The sequence below is a fragment of the Ips typographus genome, linkage group LG5, assembly GCF_016097725.1.
Source record: "Ips typographus isolate SLU linkage group LG5, UJ_Ityp_2.0, whole genome shotgun sequence".
Taxonomy (NCBI): domain Eukaryota; kingdom Metazoa; phylum Arthropoda; class Insecta; order Coleoptera; family Curculionidae; genus Ips; species Ips typographus.
Genome location: NC_138426.1, coordinates 9,907,823 through 9,922,109, shown reverse-complemented (window position 1 = coordinate 9,922,109; position 14,287 = coordinate 9,907,823). Strand labels below are relative to the sequence as shown.

At 35.0% G+C, this 14,287-nt stretch overlaps 1 protein-coding gene across 1 annotated transcript in view; it reads right to left on the bottom strand.

The window, feature by feature from the left end:
• Nucleotides 1–277: 277 nt before the first annotated feature.
• LOC145728962 (membralin) overlaps nt 278–14,287 on the bottom strand; it is a 93,331-nt gene continuing 79,321 nt past the window's right edge. The window contains exons 9-12 of the mRNA XM_081979540.1: nt 9,733–9,832; nt 8,475–8,620; nt 8,233–8,410; nt 278–910 (exon numbers count right to left, since the gene is read on the bottom strand). Of these exons, the coding sequence (XP_081835666.1) occupies nt 764–910; nt 8,233–8,410; nt 8,475–8,620; nt 9,733–9,832 (571 nt within the window). The 3' untranslated portion in view covers nt 278–763. The remainder of the gene's footprint in view (nt 911–8,232; nt 8,411–8,474; nt 8,621–9,732; nt 9,833–14,287) is intronic.

Genomic DNA, 14,287 nt, shown 5'->3' with positions numbered 1-14,287 from the left:
TACCTGAAACTCGAGCGAATACCCCGAAAAAGGTAAATTTCATAATATCCCAAGTCGATATTGTTCGAAAAGCTGGAGGAATTTCGAAAATATAGCGCGTTCCGCGAAATTGTTTAGCTTTTATACGTCGAAAGCAGCATTAACACGTAATGACGCTCGTTTTTTCTCCTCCAACATTCTCCGATTTCTTCATCGGACGTAATTCATAAATTAAATGGCATCGAATTCACCCTTTTTGACAACCCCATTAAAGACTAATTGGAAAGAAAACACCTGATTGTAGTTATACGTTATTTTTATTATGTATATGACCTACAGTCAACCTAGAAACCAAAAAAACTCTCCTCCATGGTTTTTTTGCACGTTAACTGACACAAAAAACAAGTTTTTCTACGACTGTTTAATAATAAAGACTTATTAATCACTAGTTTTGCCTTCCCGTGAGTAATATGAGTCATTACTCATCATCATTACTCCACTACTCGATGATTTACAACACTCATCTTTGTGAGTAAGAGCAATCATTTCACGCTCGTGGATAATATACAAATTGTAATGTACATACAACATCTGGTCGTTTAATGAACATACATCACTAGTTTTAAATAATCTTTATATACAAAAAGAAAAACAATTTATCTAGCTATACTAGGATATAGTTATTTTCAAAGGTTCAGCTGCAAAAAGATGGCATTTTAGTAAATTTAAACTGTGTTTGGTTAACCGATGCGTAATTTCTGGTAACAGAAGATATAAGAAGGGTTTAGGGCTGATCAGGGCCCCCGTGGGGCCGGGTCCCCTCGTCATTTGTCTGAATTGACACTGCCACTGAAGGGGTGCCCCCTGATGTTTGAGACTCCGTCGTTTCCATGATGGCCGGTACCGTTTGGATTGACTGGCTTGTGTTAATCTACAAATTTAATTAATTTCAGTTAGTTAAAAGTGCAAAAATTAGTGTTAAAATAGTTAATATAAACAGTTTTCTATCACATTTTTCTCTTTATGAAGTGTTTTTCAGCTTAACTTGCAAAATGTCGACAAATCCACTGCAGTGTTGCCAACCCTTAAATAATATAACTTTCCCAAAAGTGTTCCAAAAAAATGTCAGGTTTTCAGACTCTAAAACACCTTTTTCCACAAAAGCTTGAAAATTACATTCAAATCAACGTTTCCAAAGCCAAAAACTCTTGATTTGATTTTAAATCATGTGGATGGAAAAACGTGGACCACTTTGACAAACTGACGTTTAATGACTTAAAGTCACCTGACAACTGTCAAAACTCATTAAACAGTGCTGTGAAACTGTAAAATGTCAAATAGCAGCGTCGGTATGATGAATGGTTACTCGTAACTCTGTGAAGTTAAATTTGACAGTTGTGGCGCAAAATGACAGTTTAAGACGTTAAATTTGACAGGTATGACACTTCACATCGTGGCTTATTGTCAGGTGAGGCTTGTTATAAGAATTAAAACTCATTCAGTAAAACTATCAAATACGAAAGAATTTTACTACCTCAATAAAGCCCCAAATTGGATATTTGTGATGGGGCTAAATGACACCTCAAAATGTTTCTTACGTCACATATGACAGCTGTCAGCTGTCAAAACTGATTCAGCGCTAACATGAACACGCAGATTGTTTTTCTTTGATAAATAGCATTGCAAATTGTATTTATATAGCTTCATAAAATTAAATTTTAGCATTAAATTTGGCATTAACTGACAGTTTGATATGTTTTTTACGTCATCTGACAGCTGAAAAAAATCACGCGTTTAGTGACGTAAGTGTCAAAATGCTCCTTAACGTCAGAATTGACAAATTTGGCTCTATGGAGCTGTAAAAAACTTACAGTGCAATTCCTTTAAGAAACACATTTATTCGGCATTTTATACTTTCAGGTCACTGCTGAACGGGTTTTGACAGTTATGACAGCTGTCACGTGATGAAAGAAAAGTACAAAAGTGTTCCTCAACGTCAGAATTGACACGTTTGGCTCCATGAAGCTGTAAACACAGCTTAAAGTGCAATTCTTTAAAGAAACACATCTATTTGACGTTTTATAGTTTCAGGTAACTGATAAACGAGTTTTGACAGTTATAACAGCTGTCACGTGACGTTAAAAAAGCATAAAAGTGTTTTTTAGGGTTAGAACTGACAAATTCGGCTCCACGAAGCTCTAAACACAACTGACTGTGCACTTCCTCAAAGAAACGCATCTATTTGACATTTTAACAGTTGTGACATTAATTGATAGTTTGATATGTTTTTTACGTCATCTGAAACCTGAAATAATCATGCGTCTAGTGACGTAAGTGTCATAATGCTCCTTAACGTCAGAATTGATAAATTTGACTCTATGGAGCTGTAAACCCAACTCACAGTGCAATTCCTCTAAGAAACACATTCATTGGGTATTTTATACTTTCAGGTCACTGCTGAACGGGTTTCGACAGTTATGACAGCTGTCACGTGATGAAAGAAGAGTATAAAAGTGTTCCTTAGCGTCAGAACTGACAAGTTTGGCTGCTTGGAGCTGTAAACACAACTTACTGTACAATTCCTCATAGAAACACATTTATTTGTCATTTTATACTTTCAGATCACTGGAGAGTAAGGTTTGACAGTAATGACAGCTGTCACGTGACGAAAGCAAAGTATTAAAGTGTTTCTTAACGTCACAACTGTCAAGTTGTGTTTTCAAGGAGCTTTAAATACAATTTGCAGTGTTATTCCTCAAATTAGGAACTATTTCTATTTTTATAGTTTCAGGTCACTGGTAAACGAGTTTTGAGAGTTATGACAGCTGTCACGTAACGTAAAAAAGTGTTTTTTAGCGTCATGAATGCTCCATGAAGCTCTAAACACACACACTTCCTGTGCAATTTGTCAAAGAAACACATTTTATATATTCAGGTCACTGGTAAACGAGTTTCGACAATTATTACAGCTGTCACGTGACGAAAGAAAAGTGTAAAAGTGTTTTTTTTAACGCCAGAACTGACAAATTTGGGTCCATAGAGTTGTAAACACAACTTATACAGAACAATGTCTAAAATTAATAATTTAAATTACTTTTCAAAACAACAACTCTCGATTTCAACACTTTTTGGCACTTGTCCACGTGATATCACTGCATTTTGCCAGCAGACTGATCATGTGACAAACGCGCGCTTGCGCAAAATTAATTATAAAGATTTTTAATTGACGTCACGTCCAGGCATAAAATCTCTATTTTCCAGCAAATTAATTTACGTAAAGTCAAAATTGGTTTGAAATAAAATTCCTCTTTAATAGGATTTCCCATTTTGAGTACCACTACAATGTTAAGCAAAAACGGTCTTAATTCACATAAAATTGTTTGGTTTAATTCACTTCAATCCAGCTTTTAAAATATTTAGTGTTTTCCAGAAATAACCGTTTGAAAACCGCTGACTGTTTTTCACAAAACAAAGCAGAACAACATTTTGAGTTATTAATCATTAATAAATATATAATTGTACATTTCAGTGGTTTTTAACTTTTTCTTTTTGTGAGTAGTTGAATTAGTTTTGATTAGTTCAACTACTACTAGTAATTGGTAATTCAATTACTTTTTTGATTAATTGCGACAGCTCTGTCACTATCTACCATTTTTTTCTGTTTGAACCGGTTTTTATCTACTTATCACTAAATGCTATTTTAACTACCTGCACGTCTACTAATGTTGAACAATATGCTGTAATAGCTATTTAACGAACTAGGAAATCAATCAGAAAACCATTACAATCTATACTTAACTACTCGGTGAATGAATGAATGAATAATTGTATTAATAACTTTTACAGTTAACTCTGCGGTTAACCTAAAAACCCAACAATATTTTCATGGAGTTTAAGCTTAAGTTAACCACAACTTTTAAAATTAATCTTTCTTACCGACCATCATTCAGACATGTTTAAGTTCAAGTTTATTTAAAAATATTGTTACGGTTTGGGCCTACTATGCTCGATACTTCTGTCAGTGTCAGAATGCAGACAGCGGTCTTGTTCTCCAAACCCGCAGTGCCGACGAAATCAGGACATATACAAATAACCGGAACTCCTCTGCTAAAAGAAACATTACGGGTTATAACTGTGGACGTAAAGGACATTACCGCTGGAATTGCAGACAGCAGTCTCGTTTACCGACCCCGCAGAACTGGCATAATCAGGAGCAGGAAATGAAGGTACCCGGAAGGACATTTACCGCGATATGTAGAGGAACGTCAATTTTTTGATAGTGACTTAAGGTACTGGAAAGGACAAATTCATAATGGTTGGAGGATTGGTCAAATCGCGAAGGTGACAGATAAAGAGGCTACAAAAAGAATGAAGAGCAGAGTTTCTAAGGAAGACATAATAAAAGGACAGCGCTCAGACTCTGATTTGAAAGTAATCAGAAGATGGTTGGAGGGATTTGAAACCGGATTGGCAACAGATTTCCAGATATGGACCAACCGTAAGGGGTTCCTGGTTGCAGTGGAATTCGCTTCGACTGCGAGATGACGTAATTACTCGCAAATGGGAAAGTCCAGACGGAAAACGCTTTGTTTACGAAACAATAGTGCCCAATTGCTGCAAAGAGAATGTGCTGTGAGAACTACATGACAGTCGCGGAGGAGGACACTTTGGAGTAAACCAGACTTTGGCTAGAATAAGAGATCGGTTTTACTGGATTAACTTCAGAAAGGACGTTGAGGAATGGTGTAAACGGTGTGACCAGTGTTCGTTACAGAAGGGATCCAGCACAATTCAAGAACTTGAGAGAGAGAAGATGAAACCAAACAACGACCGTATGAAGATGACACTGGACCACAGACCAGCTGGTGGCAATTATAAGGAAGGTGATGCTGTGTGGATGTTTCAATCCAAGAGGAGCAAAGAATTAAGTCAAAGATGGCAACGACACTGGGAGGGACCTTACAATGTGGTAAAAAGGTTAAACGACGTCGTGTACAGTCCAACGCAGCCCCAAAGGCAAGATGAAAATTGTCCATCTGGATAGACTCAAGAAATACCAGGGACTAGATGAAGCGGATCGGGACGATCAGCTTTAAGAGGGGGGGGCAGTGTTACGGTTGGGGCCTACTAGGTTCGATACTTCCGAACGAGCACTCGATTCGGGATGGAATCGAGTGCTCGTTGGGAAGGAATGGTTTAGTGTAACTTTATTCTAGAGTTTAAACCCTAAAATTAGCATTGCAATATAATACACTGATCTACCTATATTCGTTTTTTTTTTAAATTAAAATCCACCAGTCAATTTAAAAAAAATTCTATATTAAAATTGAATAGAGCGTGAGTAAGATAAAAAATAACATAATGGATGCTACCTATCAATCAGTCTGTTGGCGTACACGTGTACTCTGGCTGATTAAAAGTTTTTTTTTTTTCGTTTACACTGTTAATATGACAATATTGCTCGCTTTGGTGAACAACTTCAAGGTATTGTAATAAATTACGAGGGCGGTGTCCTGGCAATATCCTAGAAACACCTTATTTCAATATAGTTCAGGTGAATCGTACAGTCTGTTCAAGACAAGTTTGCAGTGACGTCACGATTGACGTTTATTTTGAAAAATACAAATCCTCACAAATGTTATCTTTGTCGAATACACCGATTCGCAATCGTTTCTTCTTCTTCTTACTAACTGTAGCATTAAAACAAGAAAAATATCATCAACCTGGCAATACCTAAACGTGTGAAGGAAAAAACATGCTAAAGTAGTCCTCGACTAAGTAAATGTAAATATGACAGCTCAAACGCTGACGTAACCGCCAACTATAATGGCTTAAACTGTACTAAAGTTTTTAACACGACAAATGGCGTTTTTGTTGCTTGAATACGAATATTTCTCTTAGATATAGGAAGCCATTGTTCAGAAAAATATGTTACGTCAATCATCGTGGGAGTTTAATCACAAGGAAGGGGATTAGATCCCAGGTCACGTGATGTGTACTGTCGAATGAACATACCTACCAATCCGATCAGAGTGACACTTGACACTCTTGACAGACTTACTTGAGATATTGAATTTTTCCAACGTTGCAACCACACAGTTTGATGTAAATGCTATTTCGGTCACAAAGTGACAACGCTGCATCATGTTCCTACTGTATCTACAGGGTGTCACAGTATAAATTACCGGATAGAAGTTTTGCTTTTAGTAACTAATCCTTGCAGATAATGATTTTTTCTCTTTTAAAGTTTTCTTCTCTCTTAAGTCACACCCGTTTAATATGACAAAGTTTAGTTTCTAGTTACTACCAATAATTTTTGCGGTAAATCCACAAATTTACACTTTTTGCAACATATCCAGTTTTCCTACCACATCTTACAGTATTTCAAAACATTATCAACATATCGATTTTTTTGCAACATTTGTAGACTTTCTAACAATATGTTTAAAACCTACTGCAATATTTTTAGCTTTCTTGCAACATTTCCAGTATTTCTACAACGTTTTATGTCAATTCAAATCATTATTACACTTCCTGCAAAATGTTTACAGTTTTTGCAATATTTTCAGTCTTCCCGAATCATTTTAAGATATTTCAAAACGTTACTAAGACTTTTCTGCAACATTTTAAAACTGACTGCAACATTTCTCGATTTTTTGCTACATTTCCGGCCTTTCTAGACTCTCTAAATCATTTTAAAATATGTTGCAACATTTTTTCACTTTTTGTAACATTTCCAGTATTTCTACAACGTTTTATGTCAATTCAAATCATTATTACACTTCCTACAAAATTTTTAGAGTTTTTGCAACATTTCCAGTATTTCTAAACTATTTTAAGATATTTCAAAAGGTTATTAGACTTTTCTGCAACATTTTTCGACTATCTGCAACATTTCTAGAATTTCTAAAACATTTTTTTCATAAAAGCTTTACAATGATTTGGTGGAAGAATCACACTTTACAACCCAGTGAAATCAGCTGTTCGGCGATGTGGGAATACAATGTTGCCAAATTGTCGACATAATATCTATAACCTTGAAAACTGCGGCAGAAAGGTATAAAAGTGTTTTTTAACGTCAAAACTGACAAATTTGGCTGCATGGAGCTGTAAACACAACTTACTGGGCAATTACACAAAGAAACACATCTATTTGACGTTTTATACATTCAGGTCACTACTAAACGAATTTCGACAGTTATGACAGCTGTCACGTGACGAAAGAAAAATACAAAAGAGTTCCTTAACACGAGAACTGACCAATTTGGCTCCATAGAGCTGTAAACACAACTTACAGTGTAATTCCTTCAAAAAACACATCTATTTGCCATTTTATACATTCAGGTAACTGGTAGATGAGTTTTGAGAGTTATGACAGCTGTCACGTGACGTAAGAAAAGTATAAAAGTGTCACTTAACGTCAGAACTGACAAATTTGGCTAAATAGATTTGTAAACACAACTTACGGTGCAATTCCTCAAAGAAACAGATTTATTTGACATTTTACAGTTTCAGGTCACTGGTGAGTGAGTTTTGACAATAATGACAGCTGTCACGTGACGAAAGTAAAGTGTTAAAGTGTTTCTTATCGTCCCAACTGTCAAATTTGGTTCCATGGAGCTTTAACCACAAATTCCAATGTAATTCCTCAAATTAGCAACTATTTGTAATTCTATAGTTTCAGGTTACTGTTGAACGGATTTTGACAGTTATGACAACTGTCAAGTGACGAAAGCAAAGTCTTAAAGTGTTTCTTAACGTCCCAACTGTCAAATTTGGTTCCATGGAGCTTTAACCATAAATTCCACTGTAATTCCTCAAATTAGCAACTATTTCTAGTTTTATAGTTTCAGGTCATTGTTGAACGGGTTTCGACAGATGACAACTGTCATGTGACGTAAGAAAAGTATCAAATTGTTCTTTAACGTCTACATCCGGTTAAATATGAGTTATTCTCTGTGAATTAGGCGACGTTGCCAGACGCTGTTTTTTTCGTGTTGTTAACCTGAGTTTTCCTGTTTTTAGGAAATTAACGCTTGAAAACCTAAGTTAACCCAAATACACGATTAACATAGCAAGCCAAGCTTGTTTTTATAAATTTGAATTGAATTTAAGCCTACATATTTGAAAATTAGCAAGGAAAATGGTTTCAGCGTATTGTAAAGTGTGCTTCCTCTTTCATTGGAATTTTCTGTAGAAAATTGTTGATTTACCGCACATTTGAAACTTTCTCTGTTCAAAAAGTATTCTTACCGGTTGTACATTGGTACCAACAGTAGCAGTTGTCCTGGCAGACGAAGAAGTTGTAATCGTTGACGTGGATGTGGCAACAGTGGACGTTGCAACGGTGGACGCAGGCGTGACGACAATCGTCGAGGTTTGGGTGGTCGCCGAAGGCCTCACCGCGGATAAAAGTTGCGATAATCGACCCCTAAAATCCAATTTCGCTCAATTAAACCAGACCAAAGTTGATTTGGTGGTGTTGTAGCGCTTACCGAGCTTGAGGGAAAGGGCGCAACGCGTGAGGATGGGCAATAACCGCGGGCGGTTGCTGCGCAGTACGGATCAGAAGATGCTCGAACTGTGCCTGGTTCAGAATCGCTGGCAATTCGTAATGGTGGAAAAAATAGATCATCGAATGCTGGAAAAATTAGATTATTTTATTGTGCTAACATTACAGACAACCTCATCACAATAATTGACTGATTCAATCAATTTGAGTTTAGGTTAACGTATTAATACAGGGTGTGCCCTGAAAAAAGTCGTGCTAAACTAAAAATTTCCCGACATGACAGTGACAAAAACAGACCCAGGGCCGTTGGATTGGCTAAATTACTGACCCCCCTCCGTGAGGTTCTAAGTTATTTTTCTCGTCGCCGACGTGGACACCCGGGGCGGCAAAAGCCTGGAAACGTATACAATACCGGGAGGGTGAACTACCGAGCACGCCCCACACTGAAATCCGACGATATAGGGACGAAAACAACAATTTAATTGACTTTCGACTGTTATTACTGTTATTGTTAAGCCGATCATTAGTTTCGATGCAATTTAATCTGTTTTTGTGATTAAAATTGTTATTTTTCGTGTACAAGGTGTCCATCATACCATAGCCAATCAGTTACTGAAAACCTATTCTTCGTAAAACTGGAAACTTTAACACACAACGTTATTTTAAATGGGACACCCTGTATTTTATTTGCTCAAATGAAAAGTCGTTTATCCTGATTTTAAATATATGTATTATTTGAGGTTATGTTCAGTACTTATATTGAATTTGGCGTATTTGAAAACTCCTAATTATAACGATAAAATTCATGACATTCAAAGACTTACACAAAAACGCTAATTATAACAGTGTTGGAGAGGTTTTTATAATAAACTCATGGATTCTACATAAAATATAATAAAATACAGAGCGTTTTAAAAAAAAATGGATTCTTCTCACATGAAAAAGTCAAAATACATATTTCGAACGCCCTGTGTAGTGTATTTTAATTTACAGATTTTCTTTACGAAACAGTGGCAAAACTGACAATTTGGCCACAAAGTTAAACTATTTCTTTATCTGTCAAAACAAATGAAATAATGGAATCTATCGTTGGGACACCCTGTATTTAAATCAGTGAATTAAAAACTAGTTGAACTGTACTAAAAAAGTATTGTAATATACTGTAATAGATCTGCATGTGTAGATTAAACGAATTATTAGCACAGTATTAATTTAATATAATAAAAAATCAATATACTTACCAAGATGAATAATGATTGTACAATTAAACTTAGAATAGTGTATTGACCGTTAAATCTGTAATGGTAGGCGTAGAAGACAAAGTGGTACAAGTAGAAAAATCTGCAAAGAAAAAATTATGTTTAATATTAAGTGGTTTAATGAAACACTGTGTATTAAAAAATGGCCAATGTTTCAAATAGATGGAAAGCCCATTTTCTTGGCTATCCATCGACATATAAAAGTCCACATCTTCTCAGTCAAATAAGACAATTTTACAGATTCAAACAAGACAGTGCATGGAAGCCACTGGTCAAAGTGAACAGGAAAGTGTGGTCAAGTTTGAAGCCGTCTAGCGGTCAAACTATTTAACCAATCAACCAATGTTGCATATAGATAGAAAGCCCATTTCATTGGCTATCCATCGACATATAAAAGTCCATATCTTGTCAGTCAAATAAGACAGTTTCACAGATTCAAACAAGACAGTGCCATGTAAGACACTGGTCAAAGTGCAGAAAAGTGTGGTCAAGTTTGAAGCTGTCTAGCGGTCAAACTATTTAACCAATCAACCAATGTTGCATATAGATGGAAAACCCATTTCATTGGCTATCCATCGACGTATAAAAGTCCATACCTTATCAGTCAAATAACACAGTTTTACAGATTCAAACAAGACAGTGCATGGAAGATTCTGGTCAAGGTGAACAGAAAAGTGTGGTCAAGTTTGAAGCCGTCTAGCGGCCAAACTATTTAACCAATCAACCAATGTTGCATATAGGTGGAAAGCCCATTTCATTGGCTATCCATCGACATATAAAAGTCCATACCTTGTCAGTCAAATAACACAGTTTTACAGATTCAAACAAGACAGTGCATGGAAGATTCTGGTCAAGGTGAACAGAAAAGTGTGGTCAAGTTTGAAGCCGTCTAGCGGCCAAACTATTTAACCAATCAACCAATGTTGCATATAGGTGGAAAGCCCATTTCATTGGCTATCCATCGACCTATAAAAGTTCATACCTTGTCAGTCAAATAAGACAGTTTCACAGATTCAAACAGGACAGTGCATGGAAGACACTGGTCAAGGTGAATAGAAAACTGTGGTCAATTTGAAGCCGTCTGGCGGTCAAACTATTTAACCAACCAACCAATGTTGCATATAGGTGGAAAACACATTTCATTGTCTATCCATCGACATATAAAAGTCCATACCTTGTCAGTCAAATAAGACAGTTTTACAGATTCAAACAGGACAGTGCATGGAAGACATTGGTCAAAGTGAACAAGAAAGTGTGGTTAAGTTTGAAGCCGTCTAGCGGTCAAACTTTTTAACCAATCAAAGAATGTTGCATATAGGTGGAGAGCCCATTTCATTGGCTATCCAACGACATATAAAAGTCCATATCTTGTCAGTCAAATAAGACAGTTTCACAGATTCAAATAGGACAGTGCATGGAAGACACTGGTCAAGGTGAATAGAAAACATCAGGTTTAACAGAAACGAAAAATTTTACTGACTATTTAAAGTTTCCTGAAAAATCAGGTTTTGGTACAATTTTCAAAGCAGCAACGTAAAATTCTATGAAAACTCGCTGAAATGTCAAATTTTGAGACAGATTTGCAAGCTTTATAGTACAAATTGTGACTTTGCCAGTCAATTTTCTTGTAAATAATGTTGAAGATAACGTAAAAAATCTAAAAATTTAGTTTGCAAGACCTTAAATTAATGTCCAAATGACAACTTTCAATCAACTTATAAGTGAGTTAACTATTTTTTATCAGTAAACTGAAGCAACCAAGCATAATTTTGAGGTTAAAATGTCAAATTTTGGGACAACAAATCAATTCTGAAAATTAAAAAGTACAATAACTAAATTATTTAAATTTCTAAGTCATATAAAATGCTTCCAAGTCAAGTTTCAGGTTAGGTCAGAAATGTTTTCTGATTTTTTAAATTTATAGAAGCATGAAGAATGCTTTTAATGCTTTAGGTCAAATTTCAATGTTCAAACATTTTTGATTGGGAACCGTTTCAAAAGGATTTTAGGAGACACATTTTTTACAAATTATCAATTATGAAAATCAATTGGTTTAATTTAAATTAAGTAAATAGTACTCCGATTTTTCCAATTGATTTCTATTTGCTTGAACAGTAAACTAAAATAATTAATAAAATTGCTATCTGAAATACTTGATAGTAACTTCTAACTATTAACTAGTTTCTTTTGAATTATAATGTCTATTAGCAAGGACTGATATACTTTGAAGGAAAAAAATAATATCCAGTAATAAAGTTAATGAAAAGAAACATCCGGAAAGGCGAAATTAAGCCCAGATCTCAAATTAATTACATCAAAAAGAATTGGTAGGGAATAAACCCCTCTCAGGCCAGAAAGGCTTGTAAATTCCTTTTCTTCGCTAAACATCAACTTTAATTAAAATTGCTTCAATTACAGAAAAAAAACCAAGCCAAACAACTCTTCCTGAGGCTTTTTTCGAAAACCGAATTAAGTGTTTCAGTGGGAAAAAAAAAGTGAAACAGAAAGGAACAAGGATGGTAACCTGACATTACGTGTTTCTGCTTGTTGGCTTCATCAGGCCACTTGTGACATACACAAGGTGCAACATATACGGGTTATCATCCTTGTTTCTTTCTGCTTCATTTTTTTTTTGCGAAATTGGCCAATAAAACTAAAAAATAAAGTCTAAAAAAAGTAAAAAAGCACATTCGTAAATGGCAATTCTTAATTGTTTCTGAGCTGCCAGAAGGGAAACGTTCAACATTAGCGGATCATATATTTTCGCATTTCGAATAATGGCAGACGTTTGCCGCTCAGAGAGCGAGTGCCCTAATAAAAGCGACGTCGTTGCTTTATTCCTTTTGAATTCAAGTTGTACGGAAAATAAATTGGAAGCGGCGGCTTAAAATCCCAACTAGGAATAATATTTTTCGTACTTTATACGAGGCAAAACAAATTACTTTTAAATTCCCCCAGAAACGAAAAATATGGTAAAGATGAACAAAGAATAATTCGCTCTATAAAAACGCGTTCTTTAAGTCGCGTCCCGTAAAACTTTGGTTTTTTTTTTGTTTAATTCGCGCGATCGTGGCAATTTTAATTAAAGTTGATATTTTCGTGATATAAAGACCCTATATTACGACTTTTTTAGGTATATTCTCACTTAAAACATCAGGAAATAAGTTCAAATTGTAAACATAAAAAATATTGTACAATAGTAAAATTTCAACTCAAAACAAGACTTTTTTATTATGAATTTAAACAAAAAGACTTTTACAATTTCTTGTTCATTTTGACTGCCACACGGTGAAATTGACAGTTTGAACAACATTTTCAAAGTCTAATATGGTAATTATAACAAACTGTAATAATTGTACAATCTTATCTGATAATTTACTATTTTTTGAATTTAAACTAGTTTCACTAAAATCCTATAACCAAAAATCCAACAAAACAGTTAAAAATTTAAACTGACATTATAAACAATAATCAAGCTAAGAATATTTATTGTTATAGCAACATCCCTAAACAACTTGCTAAAAATTAACCTAACTTAGCATGAAAAAAAAGAAGAGCTGAAGAGTGTGTTGATTTGCTTGAGCTGGCCCAGAAATTTCGAAAGTGAGTGAAGGCCTAATGCCAACAAGTTTTAAAGAAGAAGAAAACAGCGGACGAACATAAACGAGCTGGCTAATTGCCCTGAAATTTCGAAAGAATAATGAGTGATTTCATAATGCCATCATTTATATACAGAAGAATTTTAAAATTTGTAAATTATGGAAGTCGGAAAAGAAGAGCGGAAGAATATGTGTGAGCTGGGTAATTGCCAAAAAATTTTGAAAGAAGACTCATTGAGTAATTTCAAATGCCAACGTATTTTAAAGAAGAATTTTATACGCGTCAAAAGTGTTGATTTGATTGAGCTGGTTAATTGTCCAGCAACTTTAAAAGAAGACTGATTGAAAATTTGTTTGTCTAAGATTTACAGAACCTTTAATAAGCACTGTAAACTATTCAAAAACCTTCCTAAAGTAGTCTAAAACGATTTAAAAACCTTTCAAAGCATTATAGACACTCCAAATGCCTCTAAAACAGTGTCTGAAAGCTTCCAAATGCTGTTCAACAAGTCTAGAAGCTCTCAACAGATTTAAAAACCGTCTAAAGTATGTTTCTAGAGCAGTTCAGAACCTTTAATATCATCTTTAAACTGTTCAAAACCCTTCTAAATTCTCCTTTAAATCGATTCCAAAAACTTCTAAAACAATGTCTAAAAGTTTCACAAAGGCTTCTGGCACTAAATGCTCTTCAACTATTCTAGATGCTGTCAAAAATTTTCAAAACAGCCTAAACGTTTCCGTATGCTTCTAGAATAGTTTAGAAACTTCCAAAAATTTCTAGAACCCTCTAAGAGTTACCAAATGCCTTTAAAGCAGTCCAGAAGGTTCAATATGCTCTTAAATCCTTCTAAATGCTCCTGTAGTAGTCTAAACAGATTTCAAAAGCTTCCAAATGCTCCTGAAACAGCTTAGAAGCTTCCAAAAGATTTTAGAACAGT